Source organism: Lepisma saccharinum, chromosome 2 (genome assembly GCF_977018435.1).
Source record: "Lepisma saccharinum chromosome 2, izLepSacc3.1, whole genome shotgun sequence".
Classification (NCBI taxonomy): domain Eukaryota; kingdom Metazoa; phylum Arthropoda; class Insecta; order Zygentoma; family Lepismatidae; genus Lepisma; species Lepisma saccharinum.
The window spans coordinates 67000538-67026631 of NC_139230.1; the positions used below are offsets into that span (position 1 = coordinate 67000538).

The window sequence follows — 26094 nt, forward strand, 5'->3', positions numbered from 1 at the left end:
TTAGAAAGTTATGAAAACGCAAGGAAATTCATTACCAAGACAACCTAACATGTTCGTAGTTATATTAGTTTTGAAAATGTGATCACTTGATTATGTTTCGTTAAAAATCTATATATTAATGTTCATCACTGTTGGCTTGGTACCCGAGCGCGCTAACAAGATAACCTTCGTGCTCGCCACTAAAGTTTCCGCGTTCGAGTCTCGACCTGGGTATGAGTGTTCTTTGTGAGTATACCTTCAGTAATTTCATCTATACCCTGTCCCAGCTAACTCTGGAGCAAGGCCACGCATAGCGGCAGAGAAAGGGTGCTAATCGAGTAGGCAGATCGAAGTAGTACACGCTGCTGGAAAGGCTGGTTCTTGCAGTCGCTTTCTCCCCTCCACGCAATCCCACTGCCTCTCACATGTTCGTTGGTAGAGCCGTCTCGCGTCACTACTTGCGCAGAGACTAAATAACAAAAATACTAATACAGGTGTCCATCACTATGAAATTAATATATGTATATTTCCAATGCAGTAAGCACGAAGTTCGAAAACTGGTTTTCAATTTTACACTCTGTTTTGGGAAATAAATGGAACATTTATTTTAATGTTAGGTGAAGGAATGGATTTTTATGGTTGTCGTTTTTCTTGCAGATAAATACAAGCTGCCACAAGGCGTATTTCTATTCGTTGGATATAGCGAAAAGGATGAAGCACAGCTACGCCCTCGCACGGCCTTGACAGTTTACAACGACGCCGTTCCGTACCTGCAGAAGCTGATGACACCCGTTGAAGGGAAGGTAAGTGACTTGCTTATATCAGTTTTCTTTTGTTACTTTGAAAGTTTAACTCACACTAACCTAAGAGAGACTATCGCTTGACAACTGCTGCACTGTTTGTATTCCATTTAATGAAACTATGGCGTGTTGATTGGTTCAGTTTGCTTTAAGTCCACTAACGGTTCGTCGGGACGGGACTGAACCTACTGTGCAATATGCCTCCACAGTGTATCGAACCCGGGACTTCTTGATCACAAGGAGACGACGTTACCAGTACGCCATCGGGGAGGTCATGTGTCCGAATCTGCAAACGCACCCTTACGTTGTTCCGCGTCGCTTTTCTTGTCCGAACAGAAAGGCACCAGTTGCCACTTTTCACACCAGGTGTCAGTTCGAACGTCAACCGCCGCTCTGTGCGGCGTAGGCGCACAATACTGAAACAGATGACAGGCGCCAACGAAACATCATGACGTTTCGAACCTATTTACTACATACTTTGAAGATGTGACGTATGATTTCTTCTTTTACATGTTTTATACATTCAGAGTTATGAATAAAATATCCAGGTGGCACTGAGTTTTAGATCGTACCTCACCTCTACAAAGTGAAAGTGCAGTTGCTTAATATGGCTGCCGAGCGTAGCGCTACAGCGAGTTGAAGCGTTCATTTGTCACCGAAAGATTGGACATTTCCACTACCATATGAAATACGTTTTAAATCCATTCATTTTTACGTACAAAAATGAGATGTTCCAAATATTTCGGCCATTTTTGTTTTGGTTCTTGACCAATACCCCTCCAAACGTTGCTGGAATTCACGTCTACGTCACTGAAGTAGAAACGTCCTCTGATTGGCCTGACGTCACCGGTCATGAAGGCATGCAGCTCTTTCTGCTCGCCCCGTAAACTTACCACGGACACGAACAGCAAAATCGACAGCAAAGGAAGTGATTAATTACTGTATAAAACATTTGTACCTTATAACTTGCAGTGCAGAAACGTGTGATCCATTTCTTGTAGATGCATTACGTCCAACAGTCGCAGCATTTATAATTCAGCCACTTGGTAGAGGGTTTTCCATCAAACTGACAGAGCAATACTGGCAAGTCATGGTTGATCACGTGAACACTGAACAGTCCTGTTCGCTGTCAATACATAGGTTCTGACTGGCCATAAATTATTGTTACAAGAGCAATAGCGAGATATGGAATTTCTGGAATTACAATTATTTTCGTCGTAATATTTTGTTCACAAATTTCAAAATAACAATACGTTTGCAACACTCCGGTTCACACGCCCATTTCCACAATAAGTGGTGGTGTAGTAAAAGTACGCAGTTCTTAAATTTCCTGCAGTCATCAACAGTTTTCTTTAGTTAATGCATATTTTGTAAATTTATGTATTTATCCAATTTTACGTCGCTTTTCTCTCACTTTGCCTAATCGCAACGACGAGGACGAATAGTTAATTTAATATTTATTTTCTCTTACGTCGCTTTGTGCAACTGATGATTAATCGCGACAATGAGGATGAATGACGATAAGTAGTGTTCGAAGTGGGGTTGCAGGAGGATACTACGAACTAGCAAAACTTATGTAGATAGAGCATCACATTTCCTGCCTCTCATTTCCACAGAAGCATCGCCCCAGCTATCCTCAAGGTTCGAGCAAACATCCCTCCACCCAATAATTTCCACTTCAAGGACTGATGATAAGATGAAATTAATGAAAGGACATTCAGAAAGAAACAGTCATACGCAGTCATAAGCCAAACCTGGAATTTGATGTTGACGGGATGGTACCGAGAAAAACTCGAAACTGTCTTGCCTCCCCGATGGCGCACTGGTAGCGTCGTCGCCTTGTAATAAAGGGGTCCTGGGTTCGATACCCGCTGGAGGCACATAGTGGTTCGGATCCCACTTGAAACTGTAGGTCCAGTCCCGATTATCCTTATTATGCGTAAAGTAGACTTAAAACACCAACTCAATCGAAACTGTCTTGTAAAATTCGAAACGCGATGAGACCGAGACTGATTGGTTGATTTGCTATATTTTACTTCGCTTTTTGTGCCATTTTTGGGTAATTTGCAAAGATGGGGATGAGTGATGAGTGATGATATGATGAAATTAATGAATGGACATTCACAAACATTCATGCCTAGGCCGGGATTCGAGACCGAGACTGGTTTGTAAACATTGGTACGAGACCGAGACTGATTTGTAATAATCGAGACGAGAACGATAACAAACCCTTCGAGACAGACACCTCCGGAAGATTTCACGCCGAAGCAACAAGCAACAAGGGTCAGCTCAGTCTATAAGCAAGCATTCATCGTGCATGAGCGAATATCAGACCGAGGCGACACTATGCACTTGTTGACAAAACGGCCCAGTCCGAGCAACACGCAAGCGACAAGCGACACGTGCAGCTTGCAGTGTCGCTTTGGCTCAAAAGGTTGCATCGATTACTGAGGGTTCGCTTCCAAGCGACATGTATAGCTTGTTGCCTGTCGCCTGTTGCTTCCGTCTGAAAACTCCCTTTGTATCCGAGGCCCTTGATCTTGTTCGAGACGTTGGCATGGTATGAGAAGGAAATCATGTAAACCGTATTTACATTACTATGCGACTTGTTCAGGCATATCAAACGGATAAGTAATGTGTTTTGTGTGTAATATTTTAAAAGTCAGTCCATTGTTGGTTATTATGAATCTGTTGAATGGTTAGCATATATACCAATCAGGCTAACATACCGTTTTCGAGAGCTCGTAGCGTCGAAATGAGGCGTCACACAAAAAACGTTATTTGGAAAGGTTGTTTTTCTTAATGACCTCTAATGAGCTATGAAAGTTTGTGCGGTAACATTTGTTGTTTATTCTACATATTTCGATACTTGAGACGAGACCGAGACAGATATTTATAAATCAAGATGAGACCAAAAACGAGACATTTACAAACCGACACGAGACCAAGAACGAGACAGACATTTACAACTCGAAAGGAGTCCGAGACTGTTATGTCTCATCTCATCTTATCTTGATACCATCCCTAGTGGCGAGTTTGTGAGCCAAAAAATCAAAGCATTCGGCTAATGAGATGAAGCGGCTACTTCACAGTACAAAATTGAAAATATATTGTAGTATTTCAGTATGTAATATAATGTTACACATTTTTTCCTTGAAATCATTGTATAAACTAAATATTGAAACGTACTGTATAACTGATGCAATCTTCTTCATTGTATTTTTACTTATCCATACAAAAATATTTTATCATAATTTATAATGACTGCGTACATAGAAAGGAAAGACAAGCTAATATTTATTTATTTATTTCGAACACACAGGCACATGCCCAATTACAGTGTTCACAGAGTAAACAAGAAAGTAATTCAAAATACAAAAATAATATTACATCAAGTGAGAAATATGACATTACAATCTACAACATACTTATAAACATGATTAATTTCATGTATTGCTTGATTTGATAGAGTTTATGTAATATTTGTATACAAGTTATACAGAGGTAATCAGCTTATATACATGTAAATAGTAGTAGTGTAATAGAGATATTGAGTAATAAGTTGCACATATAAGAGACACAATGATAAACATACGACATTGAAATTGAAACAGTATTTTATATTAAATAATGTTAAACAAAAATATAGATAATGTCTAATTTAGGGTGAGATTATGAACATAACAATCTTAATTGTGTCCTGTTTGTATAGGCTAGTGTTCAGAAAATACAATGACTTTTAAATCTGAAAAGATCGATACTAGGGTTATTACTAGACACTGAGTTGAACAACTTGCACATTCTCCTCAGGGGTTCCATTTCTGCCATGTTGGTTCTTCCATACGAGATTTTAAAGAGATTATTTCTGGGTCTTAAAATAGCGTTTGGAACATAAAAGTTTAATTGTGAGAGTAGAGCTGGAGAATCTATTTTTCCGTTGACAATTTTGGGCAAGAAAGTCAGTTGATGCATTTGTCTTCGTTTTTCGAGCAACGGAACACTCAACATTTCACGCAACGTGTTACCCGAGGTGAACTTCGGATATTCACCACCAAGTTTAAATAACAGGTACCTCAAAAAATTATTTTGAAGTTTCTCTATTTTGTCAATTTCTTTCTTGACTAGAGGGTTCCAAACAACCGGGCATATTCCAGTTTCGATCTCACAAACGCATAGTACAGCAACAAGACTGATGGGGGGGGGGGAGTAAAAGAGGCTTTATTAATAAAGTGAAAGATATGGAAGTTTAATATCTCGCGTTTATCTTATTCTTATTTGGCACTACACTTCCTGGAAATTTTCGATAACTATAGGTTTTAAATTTATTAAAAAGAAATTGATCAGTAACCAATTTTAGAAGCAGTATTTTTTGTATGACTTGATGAGAACACGCACGTGTGTAAGATCCGTTTCATTGATCTTTCACGTAGGCAGCAGGGATATTTAATAGAAGAATGATCATTACGAAGCATAGCTTTCCCTCCCACTATTGATCCTTCTTCCATTATTTCATTATTTAGATCTGTACAGATCGTACAACTGCCGCACACGTTGTCTCTCTGTAGGCTCCACAGTAAACCAGACGACAAAACAGTTACGATTCCGTGACGTATTGGCATGGCGGATAGTGTTCTGAGCGCACCACTTGCCTTGAAAATTTATAACTCTCGTTTTTGCCTTAAATATGAAAGCAGAGAAACGCTAGAATGTATCGGGGTCATTTACGTATGGTGTAATTTTTAAAATTGTTGTAAATAAAATTTAGTGGAAATGTCCATTGGTTTATACCTAAGTATCATCGCCATTATTATTATAATGAGTAGCATGAGGTTCTTGTCCCCACCTACTTATTATTAATAAAATAATAATATTTTAACCTTTTCTGATCATTTACACGTCTTTCTCTGGAGTTTATAATTTGCAGAAATGTGTTGGGAATTGCTTTTGATTGATTGAATTGATTGAATTGCTTTATTTTACTTCGCTTCTTGTGCCACTTTTGGCTAATTTGCGAAGATGAGAATGAGTGATGATATGATGAAATTGATGAATAGACACTCACAAACATCCATGCCCAAGCCAGGATTCGAACCCGGGACCCCTGGCGTCGTAGCGCGATATGCTAACCACTCTGCCACGGGGGGGCGGTATGTTGGGAAGTGCTGCTCCCAGTTTAGAAAAAAAAAAGTGAAATGTTTCTGCATGATAAAGCCATTCATAACCTAACACCCCCTGGAAAGTTAGTACGATCATACGATTGTCCGTAGATCACCAATACACTTTATGACCTTATAACAGGAACACAGGCATCCAGGACACGTGTATACCCGCAAAAGCCATTGATATCAACGTGTGACGCTTGCTCAGTGTTCTCGAACGGGACATGTCGTTGGTGGCCCCTGGTTCGGCCATTCCATCCGCCAGATTTCAACCAAGTTGCAGATCCCCCTGCAAGGATGGATGATGGAGTGGTAATACAATTGCAAAATGCATTACCATTACAATGCAATGCAATGTGTAAAATATTTACTAAACCCATGGATCCGTTAAAACCTCCTCTTATATACGCCAGACCACAGGATAGTTGGTGATTTTGGCGATGTGGACTGTAGAATCAAATAACGATAGCTTTTAATATTTACGTTGCTAATGTGCAATCCAAATTGTTGATCAAGCTTATATCTAATATCGAGGGGCCTCGGTTGTACACTTATATCGAGGAGCCTCGGTTGTCCAGTTGGTAGGGTATTTGTCTGCCACGCGGAAGACACTGTTACGATATCCAAGCGGGTGATCGCAGGTGGGTGTTTCTCCGACTATGTTCCTGCTTAAATCGGCTCTGGAACTCGCCCAGCCTCTGATCAATGAGTACTTGACCATACAACTTCGCTGCAAGTATTGGGTTCAGCAAATAAATCGATACATACAAGGAATGCTTCACTACAAGAAGAAATAAACAGATAACAAAAATACTAGCGTTCACAAACTAATAACTAAACTCTATGGATCAAGAGCCCTCTGAGGTCCAGAGCATTTTTCATTGGGCGACGCATCGAGCTGTTTTCTTGCTTTCGTTAGTCTTATAAGTACTTCATAATTCACTTAAAGTATCGAAAGAAGCACCAACATCCCTGTAAAACTTAATGGTATCATTTCGAAGTTGACTTGCAAAAGTTAAACATTGGTAGTAAAATTATTTTCTCTCTGAAACTGAGGAGAGAGCACTTGTTTTGAAGGTGAATTCCCTCTTTCTCCACGGATCCTATTTAATCGAATCTTAAACCTCCCCTTACTGGCAGAGCACGTTGGCAATCGACTCCCGATCTCACCAGTAAAGATTCCAGATTCGAGTCCAGGCCTGTGGTTGAATGTTTCTTTGTGAGTTTCCTTTCATCAACTTCATCTAATCATCACTCCTCCTTATTGCCGCGATTAGCCTAAGCAGAGAGGAAAGCAACGTAAAATAGCAATTAATACGAATACTTATTTGCCGTGTTATTTTTTTATATATTCATTGCATCTTCCTTTACAATCTCCTCGTATAGCCGACCTCCGTGGCGGAGTGGTTACACATCACGCTATACGACAGCAGGGGTCCCGGGTTTGAATTCCGGCATGGGCATGGCTGTTTGTGAGTAAACCATAATCAATTTCATCATATCATCGCTCATCCTCATCTTCGCGATTAACGAAAAGTGGGAGAAAAGCGATGTAAAATAAACCAATTCAGTCAATCTCCTTGTGTAGAAAATCAAAGAAACAGTTGTTCATTCGATAGATGAAGACGTAGTTTATACTTTATTTTCTTTCTAAGTCTCCATTTAAATATTTGAGGCATTACATGAAAACCGACTCATTCCCAACGAAATATTTTGTACAATATTCATTATGTTTCAATTATTTGATGACTAATTTAATTAATTGACAAGAGATTGTTTAAGAATTCACTTACTTAACTTTATGATGTCGTAGTAGGAAACGTGGCACGCAAATTTTTGCCTCTTTTATCTACCACGTAAGTCTCAGGGGTCAAGGCTCAAACTGAACCTTGTCCTTTGATGCTCAATTGTACGTCAATGGTCACGTGATATTTGGTACTCTTGCATGTGTTCTGAAAAAATCTGGTGTTGAAACCACGTAGGGAAAGTATTGACTCTGAACTCTCCTCTCACATGAAGAAATGTTCCCAAGGATTTTCAGGTAGTGGTAAAGGTCTTGGACAGAAAGAAATCGTTGCATCTTCACATAACGTAAAAATAGTCAGTTGTGGGTGTAATGACAATAGTAGTCAAGTTGTAAGAATACACGTAATACGTGTTCCAACTGTAGAGAACGATGAATAAAATTCTAATTTCATTTTTTTAAAATAAGATTCCATCAAATGCATTTTATTCTGGTAGCTGGACGTATTTAGGGGGTCCAGGGGTCCGGACCCGCCCCCGCCCCCGAAAGACTCACCACGTACTAAAATAAAATAATGAAAATCTACTTTTTAGCATTTATTGTACTATAATCGATGGTTATTAATTTCCTATGAACTTGGAAGGCAAGAATTATTACATAAGGATCATAAATGTTTTGAAGGACAGTATCAAAGAAGATTTAGCACACTACTGCTTATGATACTATGCATAAAATAATAATCAGAAACTTTACATTTCGTCAACTAGATCTAATATTATTTTTATTATTCAATAAATATTCAATTCTTTATCTATATGACATTAATTTCCTTGCTTTTATACAAATTGTGGCGATCTTAAGTACACCCAAGCTAGATAATAAATATGTGCTGTTATATCTATATTCTCACACCATCTTTTTACGTATTCATGTAATAATAAATATGCAATTTTAATAAATTTACATATTTTAGGTAATATTTAATTAAATTATTTTAATTTAAACATTATTATTATTATTTTATTATTTTTTCTGAGAGACTTGGTTCGGAACTCCTCCCCCCCCCGAAATATATTTCTAGATACGTGCTTGCCTGGTAGATCTTTTTGATCCTTTTCTGCTAGTTCATCAAAGCTTTCTGTGAACAATTTGCCTTTACTTGCCCGTTCTGTGCTGCTTTTAATGTTTCCCAATTGACAATGCGTGAACAATGCAGGAAGACGCCACGGATCCATCGCCCCACAACCTTCATTCAACCTCAGCCTTGACGCCACACTGACGTTAATTACGATCTTTTGTTATGCTGCGTTGACGCCATTAATCTGTCACTCCTTACTGCATCCAAGAACCACACAATGGTCTGCTCCGTAGGACACTCTTCCCATCTGCCCATCGTGCAGAAGACCATAAATCATCTTGCCCTTTTCTCCTGTACACATTCCTCTTAGAAGAAGTAGGTACTCTGCACATGCGAAAGTGGAGGACTTGTCAGATCACAACCAATTCCATATTCACCTCCTTCAATGGGTTTTCCTTAGAGGAATAGAAGCTCTCCTTGGATATATTCGGAGTAATAATGAAGCTTGAGTAGTGGAATTTGAAAAAGCCAGATTCCATAAAGCAGGCTGCGAAGCCAGGGATCCTAGGTAGGAATCTCGGATAAATCAAGGATGTTTAAATTTGCTTTCTTCCGTTATCTATTTCAGTCGCGATTAAGATATAAAGGTAGAAAATCAACTTAAAGTAACCAAAATCACAAACTACATAGAATTTTGTTAGAAATAACATTTTAAATAATAAATGTTGTCTACTGGATCATACTAAGACAATAAAATCGATGAATCTCCACATATTCACAATGAAAAATTTCAGTTCTGCTACATCCGAGAAAATAATGCCTTTCTGTAAACCAATTTAGTAGATTCGCACAACATAAATGAAATATAGAAGGGACAAACGGTTATCTTGGTCCATAAGGGTCATGGTGTCACGAACATTTTTTGCCATTGGCAGTTTTCTCTCTCTTTTACGAAAAAATAAATTAGAGCATTATTTCTTTTTTCTGTTTTACTTTCCATCCAAACGGCAAAAAGCAGACTTTATTTAATGAAATTCAAGGCAATCTGTTTGATCTTTGGTAGCATGAATCTTTGTTCCATTTATTACATTTTTTTCAGTCAGCCGCTTTTACAATTCATAAGAATAAAGTGCTTTAGATTGTACAAAGCAGGAGTAATAACAATAAAAAGTCAGAATATAATTTAGGGTTTAACCAATAACTGACCTCCTTGATGTAGGAGTTAGCTTAAAGTTTTACTAAGTCAAAGGTCCTATATTTCAGTTCAGATTAATAGCGGTTTAGAGTAATGCACTCTCTCAGTAATAATTCACAGGTTCGGACCGCAGCATTGATGAAACAAAAAAAAAAGTTCACTTAAAGACAAGAGATGTGCTCTCTCAACATCTAATGTAAGAATAGCTAAAGGGTAAAGTATAGTTAACGTCAAATTAAAGATGCATAGGTTCAGATCTTATAATTCATGGATTATTTTGTTTGCTCCATCCCTCATTTCTTCATTATTCGTTTCTAACGTCGATGGTAAAACTGCGAGACAAAAAATAATTAAATATTCAGCATGAATTGTGTTAAAAGCTCGAATCCTGGTGGTGCACAATTTAGTAGTTCTGATATTTGATTGACCTATATGTTCAAGAATTTTACATCATTCACACTTTGCATTAAGACTCTATGATGTAAGATGTTAGAAATTATGATGCTCAATAATTTTACTTAATTTGTGAGATCCCGTAAAATTAATTTACCCTTGTTAAAATTTCTACTTTTTACAAACAATTCAGCCAAAACTTTACTCTAATACAAAATGGGTGTTTTGAAATAAAATATTCCTCCATTCCTGAAATAAATTGCTTTAATAAACATAAATAATGGTTGCCAAATTGCCTAGCAGTTATGGCTGACCTGCTTCTCTACAGTCATGGAAAAAATACTTCCTCTAATAGAGATCAGTAGTCTCATGGGTGAAGTACTTTTTCCACGACTGTACATGATATCTGTTCGATTCATGAAGGTGACCAAGTCCCATATCAAGATGCAGTTTTAGTCAGAGGTGCCCATCCCCCTACCCTCCAAGGCCAATGGCGCATCTCCCCTAGACCGTGTCATAACCTTCATGAAGTATTTAATTACTAAAGCATGTCTACTGCTATCCTATTACTGGAAGTCACTTTTCTAGCTTTACTGAAGAGCTTTACTTGATCTGCCCCCTTAAATTCTGCCTTTTCTTCATCTAACGGATTTAATATTGTGAACCTAATAGCAAAAGTGACTTGGAATCAGCTAAAGTAGATGAATTACTAAGGAAATACATTATGATTCCCCACCCCACCCCGCCTCATCGCATATATTGCATCACAGTACCAAAACAATTGTTTAAATAAATTTTAGAAAAATATGTAATGTTAAGTTTTATATTATTCCAAGGACCGGTCCCCTCCCCCACTGCTTGGTTTTAGTCTCCATTAGCCTTTGTAAATAAAGCGAACTTGAATACAGTCTCTATAAAAGTCTATCAACTATCTTTTGAACTCTCTTTAACGATGCAATGACTTAATACTTGATCAAACGGGCATGATCATGTCAACATGTGAAGAACACTGGCGACTTGAATCTCCTTGGATGTCATATTTTTTTTCGTTGCAGTTAATCTTGGAAGAAATGGTGACCTGAATGTAAGGCTAGCAGAAGTCAAAATAGCTCAAACTTGATAGCCTTGTTTGTGTTCTTTCTACAGAACATCCTGTTTTGTAGATACATTATCTCTAGCAGGGCAAAGGGCAGAACTTCGAAATTAGCGTTCGGGCGTCAGAAACGAATGCTACGTCCTCTCACCAAATGCAGATAATCTCATACTGCTACATGAGAATTGAGAAGAGGTATTCTTTTAACGTGACGACGGTTCAATTAAAAGATTTTTACTCTTTAGGATACGTCAGATAAGATTTTTGTTTTTGCATTTGTATTTATTCTCAGTGTACGTAATTTGCATGCTTCTTTAGGCTAACCGCCGCAATGAGGATTCATGATTATTGGATTAACTTAATAAAGAAATATTCAGAAAGGAACGCATGTGCTCGCGCATGGACTAAAAATCCTCAATGCTCTCGGCCACTGAGACGGCTCACGTTGAGTGTAGATTTAACCATTGTACTTTTTATCCTAACATTTGGTTTTGATCTTATTTTTGCTATTTAGCGTCGCTTTTTTTGTCACTTTTCACTAATCGCGGAGATGAGGATGAGTGATGACAGGATGTCACTGTGAAGTACTTGTCAGTCCGATGGGAATGTCACTATAATTGTTCAAGAAAACCATTCCTAATGCTCAACTCTTCTGGAATGTATCATGTGTGTAATGGCACGTGAACTTCTCATGACCATTTGCACCCAACCTAACTCCTTTACATTTTATAGGGGCTGTTGAAGGACTTTTTAATCACCCTGTAGTGCTGCGATAGTTTCTTAAATAAATGCCAGAAACATTTATCTCCCATTCCTTTGTCAATTCTCCTCCCATCGTCTTTTCCCTTCCTGTTTTGGGAGAGGGAAAATCAACCCATCTAGCGAGGGGCGTCCTACCCCTTTCCTACCTCCAGCACCGCCACTGCCTAAAGAGTAAAGATAACATAGTTTAAACAGTTTGAAAGATGATGAAACTTGCTTGAACACCCAAGTCTTAATTTATATCTGTTATATATAAATAGTTTATCACATTATCTTAGGATGGCGTGGTGCTGATCACATTACCCTTGATCGACTGTGATCAAGAAAGTGTGGAGCCCTAATTCCACAACACCTATACGCCTTCATGGCGTGGTGCAAAGCACAGGGAAGCACTTTACTTTACATATCTAATGATATTTCAGTGCAAAAAAATATATAAAATCTTTGCCCAGTCCAACGGAACAAAAATTATAGAAGAGAAGCATGAAAAAATATTGTCGTTTGATCGTACTTGTCTTTGAGTTTTCGATATCTATCGGAATGATGTATTGATAAGGTCATAGTTGAAACTTCGGATCAATGGCCGTATCAGAACAGAGATCACGCGTCCGAAATTAACTGGTTTCATCTTACTGCCTCGGTGAAATTCACTTTGGCTCGATTGAGTCCCGTATCGACCCAGTTCGTCTATCGGTCAACTCCTCATCTAATACGGCCTTGGCCTTACCCGGGTTGTCGTGACTTGGGCCTTTTACGAATTCCGAAGAAAGCACACGAGATGCGCTGAGAAGTATTGGTGATCAACTGGGAGGCCCAATGCCTTGCACAGACAAGTTCGGAGTTGAGAGTTCAAACATTGTCCACATTTACATTAGCTCAAGGTGTTTTGCAACACCAGGTTCAAGAATTAAAACAAAATCATTAAAAATGCAGAGGATACCTTTCTTATTTCCGTAACGAACCAATCAAGGCAAACGCAATTAGATTTGGGACAAAAGTGAATTACAATAGTCGATTGATTTTTTTGATTTTTTTATATTTTGGGCACATCAGCACATAGGCTATTTTTGTCTGCTACATAATACGTGAATAAGCCCCTTAACTAGGACAAAACTGACGACAGGACCTTAACAAGAAAATAAATTATGTCTGTTAAAAAATTCCTAAATCAGTTGCTAAAATTAGTACTGCCATAGACTACTATCAACAATTAAAACTATACTATCTCTGAGGCAGTGGCGGCTGGTGGTCTGACTTTATGGGTGTGCACTTCAGCCTCGCGTCCAAAAGTGTTTTATCACCCCTCTCAAATACTAGTTCCCGTTCTTGCGACCATAATGATGCTAAATGTATTGGCAACGCAAGTTATGGCCACTTTTACTGAAAATGAGGCTATGGGAGAGTTTTATTTCATGAAAACTATTTTAAAATATTAATTTATACAAATTTGAAATACCTCTGTGAATTTTCCGACGATCACGAGAAGAGGGATGATATTTGGTATATAATTCAGCATTCGATAGCCTGACAAAATCACTATAAACATAGAAATGCCGATCTACAATAATCAATATTATTGTCGATTTGCAAAATATTTGGTAAGAACTTTCCCCCTTGCTCCGCTGAAAAATGTGAACAAGAAGAATAATGACATTTGCATACATGAAACAAGCAGGATCGGGCGACTACCCGGGGCGTTAAACCGGGGCATCCTCCTTGATTATAGCCAAATCCTAAGCATGAGTTTATTTTTTAAGTCCACTTTATGCACAGAAAAGCAAACAGAGACGATCTACAGTTTAAGGAGGGGCCCAAACCAGTATGAGCCTCAACCGGCTGTGTGGCTATTTGTTTTAAAAAAGAGTTGGATTTATTGTTGACAAGAATTAATTGAAGCTACTGCTGAATAACTTAATAAGTATATTGCAGCCCGACCCTGTGGCCGAGTGGTTAGCACATCGCGCTGCGACGCCAAGGGTCCCGGGTTCGAATCCCGGTCGGGTATGGTTGTTTGTGATTGTCCATTTTCATCCATTTCATCATTTCATCACTCATCCCCATCTTCGCAAATTAGCCAAGAGGCATAAAACGCGAAGTAAAATAAACTAAATCAACTAAATCAACCAACTAAGTATATTGCAAAATCATCTAGCAATTGAAGCTAAGAAGTTATTGTTGTTTTGATGTCATCATGTAGGTATTAAATAAGCACATACCTACAATAAAAGTGTTCTTTAACAACATTAAAGTATTTTTAAAATAAGGCTATTATTTTTCGTCATTAAAACCGTAAATATATAACATGGTTACTATTTATATTGGAGGAAGGTGAAAAGTAGAAAGGTAAGGATGAAAGTAGGGGCGCCAAAATTCCACCTCGCCCGGGTGAAAATTTTATCTTGAGCCACTCGTGGCACTGAAATCTGATCTTTAAATTGCATAAGATGACAGAAATGGTTAGCTATAAGTTACTGAAGGGCTCTTGCGGATATGGCGGAATTGGCAGACGTGCCAGGTTTAGGTCCCAGTGAGCTTGCTCGTGGGGGTTCAAGTCCCTCTATTCGCACTTAAAGTCATGCATAAATGACATTTTCAATTTGAATAGAAGTGTTGGCAGCATATCAAACAGTGAACGTACAGTTGCATGTCTGCTGTGGTTGCAATTCGTCACAATAGGAAAATGAAAATACTTTACCAGCGTCCAACGACCACATGCAGAAAATAAGTTGTAATCTATCTAGCAACCAACAAACTCAAGCAAAATCAAGATAATATATAAAGAATATTAAAGAAAATGACAGTACTCACCCAGTCCACACTGCCCTGCTTCAGAACTTTTCTTTCCCTTCTGCCTTATCCGTATTATTACTTCAGTCGCTGCCCGCTTTGTAGCTAACTTTCTTCCAAATATTCAACAACGTTAAGTATTACGTCTCTGCTTTCGCTATGTACAGTTTTCCCTTTCATCATGCTCACTTTGCAATGAAACAAAAACAAGCTTTGATAGTGTAACAATTTTTCCACACAATGGAAACAGCAGACTGATCACCCACCCACCCATCCCTGCGCGGGTGGATAATTCGACTACAGCGCCACAAGGACAGTTTTTGGCCAAGCTGCACTAATAAGCAAAGGCAATGGAAGACATTGTTTAAAACACGCGTTTCGCTTTCAGTTGTCACCATCCTTCCTTCCTTTCTTACTTGCCCCTGCAATGCTCGGAACAGGGTGGGCGAAGATACCATAGAAATTATATTTTCACACGATCTCGAATGAAATGGGATTGCAACACTGCATCGTGAACACAGCACTAGCAGTATGCGTAAAGCCTATAATACTGCAATCTACAGGTGTCAATCCCTTCTCTCTCCTTGTGTGCTGCAAACAGAGCCATTGAGCACCAGGCGACTTGTGCGAAGCGAACGCACCTTAGTCTGCAGGCGCTCGCAAAACGAGGCAGTTGTTGCCGCCGATGGAGCGTGGGAACGTTTGATGTTTTGAAGGAGATAGTGTTCAGTGAACAAGTATAATACAAAATAATTGCAATCAGTGGCGGCCGATGAAAGGGGGCTGCAGGACTGCAGCCCCCCCAAACAAATTATATTTTGGTGCCATTAGTGCAAAAATTAAATATTTATATTTCCACTATCTTACTGCGTCCCGTTGCGCTGTGTGGAGCTTTCAAATTCACTTGGCGCGCGACAAGCGGCAAACTGGTATATGAAGCCACTTCCCCTCGGGGACTGCCAGTACATCTCCATGTTAACTCTAACGTAAGCACTGCTTCCACTTCCCTCCCTGTTAGGCCCTTGTCAATGCTAAAAAGCGGTCTGCATTCAACGCAGTCCAATGTACGGTGGCGCTGCCAAGTGGTAGAAATAGAAAGCTCTCACTATGACGGCGGCCACCGCGTAGAAACATGCGATTACCGAGAGAAACAGTGGCCTGCCATGAAACGCGTCCTTTTCGCTTGTCAGTAAGTGCGTGATAGTTTAAGTTTTCGAATCGATTCCAAGAGTTATTTGTTTTCTGGCAGTAAGTTATATAATGTGGTGTTCTGAATGGTAAATCGTACAAGTAAAAATGAATAATTGAATGAAAGACCGCCGCATGGAGTTCATCTTCAAATAGTTAAGGTAAGGTATTTTTTTATTATGAATGCAGCCCTCCTAACAATAAGTAGCATGAGCCGCCACTGATTGCAATGCAGATTTATTTGGGTGTGCATGTGCGAATGTGCAAATAGGCAGAAGCCGCTACTGCTCTGACCACAAAATCTCCTTGTCCAGGTTAAAAGCTGAGGCTGTAAAGAGGCACTCAGCATGCATAAGAACAAACACAGGACAACATGATCGCACAGAGGATTATCCTTGCCAAGGGTCCAGACGCCAGAGCCTCGTTGGCCTGCAAGAAGTAGTAACCGGAGTGTACTACGGGGAAATCAGGTTGACTTTTGGGTGCCTCCTCAGAAGGTCACACCTGAACTACAATAGTGATGGAACGTTAGCGTGCATGTATATTTGAACTTGTCTACACTAAGCAACGGATACAGAGAGTCGCTAGAACAACAGGGAAAAAGGTGACTCACGAAGAATAATTTTCAATCTTAATCTATTGTTATATCGCTCTTGTTACTTCACGTTTAATCCTATCACTGTACAGTCATCGGCATAAAAATGAGACACCTAGATCCTGAAAAACTCGCTTCCCTGCAAGGCGTTAAATGTGTTGCCTCACTCTACGGCAATAAGTGGATTCCAATAGCAAATTTTCAATGGCAACTTCTACGGCTGCCTTGATTTAGGCAACACGCATAACGCCTTGCAGGGAAGCGAGTATATCAGGATCTAGGTGTACCATTTTTATTGTGACTGTACATTCTTCTCGCTATTGTTCCTCTGGCGCTTTTACCGAGGTTGTAGAAGACTTTCACGTTTAATCTGTTTCGCGGTCATTTCTTTTGCGCCTATTCCGGTCCTGAACTTCGGTGGAAGCCAGTCACAAATGCTGCGACCACGACAACTCTCACAAATCATTGTATTCGATTGAATGAGTTTATTTTACGTTGCTTTTCTGCCACTTTTGTTAAATCGCGACTATGGAGATGAATCTTGATAAGGTGAGATGGATAAAAGGACAGTCACAAACATATATGGGCGAAACAACACGAGTCTGTGGATCCAGACGCCAGAGTATCTTTAGTCTGCAAAATGCAGTCCAGGGTGTACGTGGAAGAGAGGTTGATATTTGGGTGTCTTCGGAAAGTCACACTTTACACCCCTCGAGCTGTATTGTATCTAGATACCGCACACAACTAGTATTTTATTGCATTGAGCGAAACTTTGAAAAATACACTTGGCACGGTTGATGCACTGGAGAGCTATTATATTTTCAAATTTATGAAAATTCGCATTCCTATTATGCCAGTGTTCCGTAAGGTGTACATAAAATTTTCCAAGCAAAGTAATATGTTAGTTATGTTTTTTTCTTGCGTAATCAGTAATCTCACATATCAGATGTATATATTTTTAAGAAGTTTGGCTCAAACTTGTGTTACAGCAAACATTCTAAGCTCAATCCCCGTCACCCCAGAATGCGGCTGACAAAATTTGAAATGCTACACATCCAGTCTCTTGAGGGCAAATACATCTACAATTTATGTTTTTTTAATAACAATTATATCGACAATTATCATTCAAGTACAACTTTAACTCAAAAGTTACAAAATATGAAAATCCAAAAAGTCCGCTTTGGCAGCAATTTTTTTTGGCGTTTTTGCAGGTGTATATTTATATGAAATGCCAAGGTTGTGTATAATTCATAAAACTATGAAGTACATTAATGCCATATTCAAAAATGGAAGATAACCACAAATATATGTTCCAATAGGGTTCGAATATGTCTTCAATTTGGCCGCCATATTGTATTTATGCAGCGAAATATATTGTTCTGTCAATCAATACTGTTTTAACTAGGGTTGTAAGCATCATGCTGTAACAAAAGAATAAAAGTTAATAAGTAAAATGAACAATAAATATCACCGAAATCTAGTATTATTTTTTTATTATATGACCACCGCTATGTTTTATTGCGTGTGTTCCACACGTGATTATATTCATATGAGATCTAATGTCTGATTCCCTCCGTTTTCTTGTTTAATTTAATTGACCTACACTATGTAGAACAAATAATGTAAATAACGTTTGATAGTTTACTACTTAGTAAACAACGATTCTTGAATATATGCACAGGTAAAGAGTCTCTGTAAAATCAACTTGAACGAGTATTTTCATTACATTTATTTGATTTCCTAGAAATTGTCGTTTCAAACGATGTATTACCCTAAATGCAATTAGCAGAACTAGTTTCTTTCCTTCTATTTTTTAAAGCAGCGAACTCTACTAGATATATTTGAGACTGACAACACGTACGTAACCCGTGGGTATGAATTAGATCGTTTTCCAATTTAGAAGCCGTGCTAAATAGTATTATATGGCATAATGTGGTCATTCACGAGCCTGAGGCAACCCTGAAGAAATGGTTTATCCTTCGCCCTCTACGTCAAACTCGTTGAATTGCACCTGCTGGCAACTAAGAAGATTAGGTACATCAAAGCACCCTTAATGAGCGCTTTCACCTGAATAAAGAAAAGAAAGGCTTTCGCCAGCACGTTGAGAAAACAACAAAAAAGTGCTCTGCGTAATTGGAAATGAATGACGTTGTCGAACTGTTAGGCTCTAGTGGACGTTGGTTGGCTTTAATTGAATAATAGTAATACTAATATGATCAAACGGGGGACGAAAACTTGTAATATGTGCTTTAAAATCTACAGAAAATATCATGCAATCCAGCTCTGCGCATCTATAGCCTATCGTATTTGCCTTACATCTGCCAAGTTTCCGGCCCCAGTGGCGGAGTGGTTAGCACATCACGCTATGACGCCAGGAGTCCCGGGTTCGAATCCTGGCTTGGGCATGGATGTTTGTGAGTGTCCATTCATCCATGTTATCACTCATCCCCATCTTCGCAAATTAGCCAAAAGTTGCACAAAAGGTGAAGTAAAATGAAGCAAATCAAATCAAATCTGCCAAGTTGTTTCAAGTTCACTTCATGCTAAGGTAAGGTAATCGGGACTGGACCAACAGTTTAAAGTGATATCTTCACCACTGCGCAATGTGCCCCACCGGCGACAAACTCTACACCTTTTGACTACCAACTGTTATTGTTACCACTTCACCATGCGTACGTATGCCCACCATCTCCCTCCATTTACTATACTCTGTCCCGGCTATCTCTGGAGCAAGGCCGCTCATAGCGGCAAAGAAGGGAGGGAGGAAGCAGTACACTCTGCAGCGAAGGTTGATGACTGCAATCGCTTTCCCCCACTGCGCAATCCCGTTCACTCTCACATGTTAATTGGTGGAGCCGTCTCGCGTCACTTCTTCCGCAGAGACTTGTTTTCGTTTTTTAACTCCAGAGATACCGGGACAGAAAATACAGGCATGTGTGCGCGCGCGCAGTATTATACTGACCAAATACTACTTCAGTAGAAAACCCCTGTTTGTATTTTTGTTATTTGATGGTCGCTTCTGTACCTCTTTTGGCTAATCGCGACGATGAGGATGAGTGATGATGATCAGATGAAAGGACATTTACGAAGAACATCAATGCCCAGGCGGGATTCGAACGCTGGAACTTCTGTGGCGAGATATAAAGTCTGTCACTTAATAACTCACTTGGCCACCGAACTGGCTGAAATCTTCTCACACAACTACTCTCCAACTGTTTGTACAAGCCCCGCCCTTCAGTACATCACGTAACAGAAACAAAACTCTACAGATCACCATTCCCAACTACGTATCGCACACTCTCGAATAATTAATTCTGGTTTTACTCCCGTTCCTAAACGCTTACTTGAATAGGTTAGGTGGGGTGTGTTTTGTGCCTCCATTTTTTCGATGGATTGATTAATGGATTTGGTTTCTTTTACGTCACTTTTCTGCCACTTTTGGCTAATCGCGATGATGAGGATGAGTGAAAATATGACAAAATTCGTGAAAATACACTCACAAAGAACATCCATGACCAGGCCGGGATTTGAACCCGGTACCCCTTGCGCATCCTGATTCGAGACTTTCGTGATTTCCCTTAGTAACTTCGACATATGCTGAAATGATACCTTTCAGGAAGGCCGTAGATGTTCGTTTCACTTCCCCCCTCCCTTTTCCCATCCAACCCATTTTTGATCGCCCGTCGCGGTTAACTTGATGGCATAAATATGTTTCATGCCATACGTATTTCACAAAATCGTAGGTAGAGTCAGGAGTGTAGGGAGGATTTTAATTTCCTATGGGAAAGGCTGGTAAAATTTTCTAGTGCAAAGGAATTTGCTCCTTCTCCCCGATATATTATTGTACTGTGCGTGTGTATGTGCATTCCATGCCCTTAATGGAGATATCAGCGGTGATAGGATTTACTGTCGGATTAAAAATTATAGATACTCGAGTTTGGACTCCAATTATAAATTAACCAGTAAACCTACATAAAAACGAGTTACATCAAAATTTAGCTTATTAAATTCTGCGTTAATCTACGGTAACCAATTTATTTTAGTGTACCTTCTATTTTTTATCGTCGTGAGAACAACAAAAGTGCAGTTTAATTTTTTAGTTTTGCAAGGGATCTATCTCTTTGAAATTCTATAAATAAAAAAAAGGGGTGGTCCGACCGTGATGAAATTTTAGTACGGTGTAGACAGAAAGGTTTTAAACACAATTTCAAATTTTCAGATTTTTAAAATTTGTCAAAAAAACTGTTCTCGTCAATTTTGCGAAACAACTTTTTCTTAGTATTGGGTAGTTCTACAAATACAATATTGGTCTTGTTTTGAAGCTCTTGGCATCTGTTTTTAAAATCCATCATCATTGTCAATTCACATTGCGAAACCGATATTACACAAATATTTATTCAACTACCACTGAGTAACATGCCCAATGTGTTATTTCAACGCTTGAATTAGTAATTTATTTACATTCCAAGATACGTATATTCTTATATATCCCATCATTTTTGTAGACGTTTTGGTACATTTATTGGGTGGGGGGGAGCTGCTGCTCCACTCTACAGTATAACTTTGGATAAGGGTAAAACAGATTCAATTTGTTTCTGTAAGAATTTTGCGTCCTTTATCGTCGAAAGCGCTCGGGAATTCCCGTCGTTGTTCTTGCATTTTATCTTCTATTAATAGCGCTGTCCTCGTTCGGTTCTGTTTCATCTATCACTGTAATTTCACCTGTCATGGCGCCGTTTAATCTGTCACCGGTAGTAGCCCTACCGTCGTACTTTGTTCAAAACAAGGAAAATATCTCCAGGGTATCGAATAAAGAGACACAGAAATAAACATTTGAACCTGGTCGAAACTCTCTCGAAATGTAACTCCCGAACCACGCAAGCATACATCTTCTAGCGTTTTTGTTTTTTTCATGATGTAAGTAATAATATTTTAAAAATAATGGTGTCGTAACTTTGATGATGGATTGCTTAACGTGGTTCTTTTATCCTTCCAATCTACACCTCTCATCAGCGAAGTTGACGGTCGGGTCCGTCCGTGTCAACATCGATACTGATTGATTGATTGAAATTCAAATTAACGCTTCGGCTATTTGCACCCGTCACCCCATATGGACAGGTCGCTCGAATTAAAAATAAAGATTATGATGAAAATTCATATTGCAGAGATGTCAAGATTAAGATGGATACATGTGACTAATTAAACAAGGGCATCTACAGAGAAAGTTTTGTTTTAATATAATACCCAAAAATGAGTTATTTTATTTATAAGTAGGTGTCTTCTTCTTCTTCTTCTATTGCACTACAGCCCTTGGTGGGCTCTGGCATCCCAAACAATCTTCCTCCACCTCGTTCTGTCTTGAGCTACATTTTTCCAGTTACGTACATTTATCCTTTTCAAATCATTCTCAACCGCATCGATCCATCTTCCCCTTGGTCTTCCTTTCGGCCTTGTTCCCCATAGTTTCTGGTTTAATACCAAGCGTGGTAACCTGTCCTCCTTCATTCTCATGAGATGTCCTGCCCATCTTGAACGTTGTGATTTCATGTATCTCCCCACATGTTCATGTTGGATCAACTCTTCTAGCTCCATGTTATTCCTAATTCTATAGGATCCACCTTCATTCTTAATGGGGCCAAAAATACTTCGTAAGATTTTTCTTTCAAAGCACATTACCTTGCTTTCTGCTTTGGATGCAAGTTTCCAGGATTCTGCACCATAAGCTATCACCGGTCTGATGAGTGTCCTATATAGTCTTCATTTTGTGTTCTTGGAGATGCTTTTGGGCTTGAATAATTCTATATGTGCATAATATTGTCTGTTGCCAGCCTGGATCCTGTGGTTAACTATCTTTTCTTCTTCTATATTGTTATGTAGAAGGGCTCCAAGGTAGATAAAAGTGAAACTCCTTCAAAACAGTATGTGCCTACATTGAGAACCACGGGATTTCGTGTGGTTGGCGATCTGGACATTCTCATGTATCTCGTTTTGGTTTCATTAATTAATACTCCAGTTTCTCTGGATATGCTCCTCCGTTTTTGCAGCGGACCGATGTAGCACAATAATAAAAATTAAAGTGGACAGCGCATCCCCTTGTCTCACCTCTAAGTAGGTGTATAAATGAGTTACCTACGTCTCTGACGTCATGATTATTTCTTAATCCATCACATTCATCGGGGTTTGCGGCTAAGATAACCAGTTGCATGCTCAGGGGTGACTGGAGTAATAACATTTTGATCCAATTTTCCTTAAAAAAATAATAATAAATAAAAGATCGTAGAGGTATAGAGCAACCACAAGGAAAAGAACCTTCCCGCACCTTCCCCTCAATCCGTTCAACCCGTGCTCCACTCTTCCCCCCCCACCCCACACGGGAGTACGATGCACAGGAGTCACGGATCTGCGCAGGCTCTTTTGCCTGTTGTTCCACTATACACATAAATTGGTAAAATATGATACAGACATATCCGTACAATTTACTTGGCAGCGTTACCAGATGAACTTGCAATATTCATTATTAATGTATTTGTGTTGGTAGTCTTCTTATTTTCGGTCTAGAAAATCACAGAACAGCGGCGATGGAAATGAATAACCTTGACCCCCAAAGAGCTGTTGTGCCACGAAATATATATAGTTTATGCTCTATCCCGGGAATCTCTAGAGCAAGGCCACGCATAACGCTAGAGAAGGGGAGAAAGCGAGTGGGCGGAGCGAAGCAGTACACGCTTCTGCAAAGGCTGGTAGCTACAGTTGCTTCCCCCTCTCCACGCAACACCGTTCCCTCACACTTGTTCATTGGTAGAGAGCTCTCTCTAGTCACTACTTGCGCAGAGACTAGCCTTCGTTCGCTCGCTCTAGAGCTGCCCGGGACAGAGTATAGGTCTTATAGAACGTTAGGAATAGCTCCATTATCTTCCCGTCACAAAGTGTGTGCATCGGTAAACGTATCAACGTGACTTATTGGCGGTGAGCCAGCAGAATTATGCCTACATCTGTTCTTATTTATTTTGAGTAAATTTTCTGTCACTTTTGGCTAATCGCAACGAATACTGGTGAATGATGATTTAGATCAGATTTGAGCAAGTAGCTTGCAGTTGCGGAAGCCAGCGAGCGCTCCGTGCAGTGTGAGCTTCCCGCCTGAACTCTGCACCTCGAGGTCAGTAACCATCAGATTATTAGAGCAGCAGCTTCCGTTAGGGACAGGGGGGGCTCTGATCACTGAAATAAATTAATGAATGACTCACTCTCCCTTTTTTATGTTTTGGCTTCAGTGTTCGGAATCCCATAAAAGTCCATGAATTCCTAAAAAATATCAAAATTTGTATTCACAGTTCGAATGCAGAATATTAATTGTCCACGGATGGATATGTCACAAGTTTCGTCAACCATAATAGCAAAATATTCCCGACTTTTAATATCTGCTACCGCGGAGCGCAAAACAGATCTCCCTAATATATCAATGATCGCGTTCTGAATGTCACGTGAGAGCCATTTGTAGCCCGAACTACCCTAGTTCATGCACATCGTCTTTTGAAACTCTTTTTAGTAAACATTTTAACAATACTCATAATTACATACTTTGTATATAGTAATAAGTCATGTGTTTTGCTGTCTCTGGTCATAACCCCCCAAAGTTGATAGTTTAGCGGTCTCAGCCCCCCCCCCCCCCAATTGATGGTCTAGAAAATGTCAAATGTGTATTTAAAGTTAAGTTCATGTGGCACAATTCAGAGTAAACTTTACAAGAGAAGCAAAATAATACATTAGATCCTCTTAAGCAAAATTATTTGGGGGCTCTGCCCCCACATCGTTGACATTGGGGGGGGGGGGCTCGAGCCCACCCCCCAAGCCCCATGGAGTCGGCGCCTATGGTTAGGGACAAAGAAAAATTACTACGGAACCACCTCCTGTTTCTTTTGCCATGATCACAATGCCACACTGCATTGTTACTCATCAGATAAAACCTTATCAACGCAACCGACGAAGCCTTCTACTTTGCTCACTCTCTCCTTTCCTCTCCTCTTACAGGGTGCGGCAACTGAATTTAATACATGTTGCACTACATCTCAAAGCATTTTAGGAAAATAGCATGAGTAGCACTTTCATGCAGTTTTGAAATTAAAAGTCGCCTGGTTCAGTTGCCGCACCCTATGCTGTATAAAACACAACTTATTACAAACTTCGTTGACCTTGTACAGTGTCTCTCAAAAGTTTTAGGACAACGACAATTTAAACTAGGCAACCCAATTTACACAAAGCGTTGGTTGGTTGCGTGTAGAGTTAGGCTCAATTTCAGGGTTGCCACATGCACAATAGATATTTATAAAATACGCGAAAGAAATAAAAACAAAGACGTGAGAGAAAACGAAAGGTGACAAAGGAGAGGAAAAAGAGAGAGCGAAAGGAGAAGAGGAAAAGTAGAGGAGAGAAGAAAGAGAGGATAGACGAGGAGAGGAGATGTAGTGAGGAAAATGGAAAAAGATTCTAGGAGAGATGAGGAAAATGGAGCAAAGATGAGAGAAGAGGAGAGTGGAGAGTAAAGTAAAGGAGAGAAAAAGAGAAGAACGAAAAGAAGAGGAGAGTGGAGAGAAAAGTAAAGGAGAGAAAAAGAGAATAACGAAAAGAAGAGGAGAAGAGTGCAGTGGAGTCGGAAATCTAAGACAGGAGAAGAGATACGAGGTGGAGATGAGTGGGATGGAGATAAGATGCGAGAAAAGTAGGGAAGGCGATATGAGATAAAAGCAGAGCGAGCAGAAGGAGGGGAGAGGAGAACGAGAAGAGAAGAACAGAAGGGACTGAAGAGAAGAGTTAGTTGCAGAAAATATCGTACCAGCGTCAAGAATTGATACATTGGTCAAATTATCGACATGAAACATTCAATAACATTTTGAAATGTATTAGATTGGTTCGAAATGCCTTTTGACTTAGTTCAGAGCAAGGTAAAATCTTCCATGTAAGATCTTTGATTTTACCTGCGATTATACCACTAAAAACATGAATGTAATTTGAATATTTATAAGAATTATCCAATTCTTGTCCACTTCTCGGTTCGTTGAAATGGAGACATTGCAATTTAATATTTCCCCTCCCCCCATCGTTAATTCCAAACTGAATCATTCCGTTCCACACGGCGTGGACAATGAACACAATGGGATAGGTCTAAAACTTACGAAAATTTTCTGTCACCGGAAGGGTTTGAACCTACGACCATCAGATTGACAGTCCTGGACGGTAAACACTACCCTACAAGCTTTCGCTCCTAGAAGTAAGTAGAAGGAGCTGACCAATGTGAAATGTAGATGCAACTCTCCTCCTACATGT

General features: G+C 39.4%; 1 protein-coding gene across 3 annotated transcripts in view; it reads left to right on the top strand.

The window, feature by feature from the left end:
• Nucleotides 1-26094, top strand: part of Gfrl (Glial cell line-derived neurotrophic family receptor-like) — an 861280-nt gene that overhangs the window by 816178 nt on the left and 19008 nt on the right. For all 3 annotated transcript variants that reach the window (XM_083117425.1, XM_083117426.1, XM_083117427.1), the window contains one exon: nt 637-782. In XM_083117425.1, coding sequence (XP_082973551.1) covers nt 637-782 — 146 coding nt within the window. The remainder of the gene's footprint in view (nt 1-636; nt 783-26094) is intronic.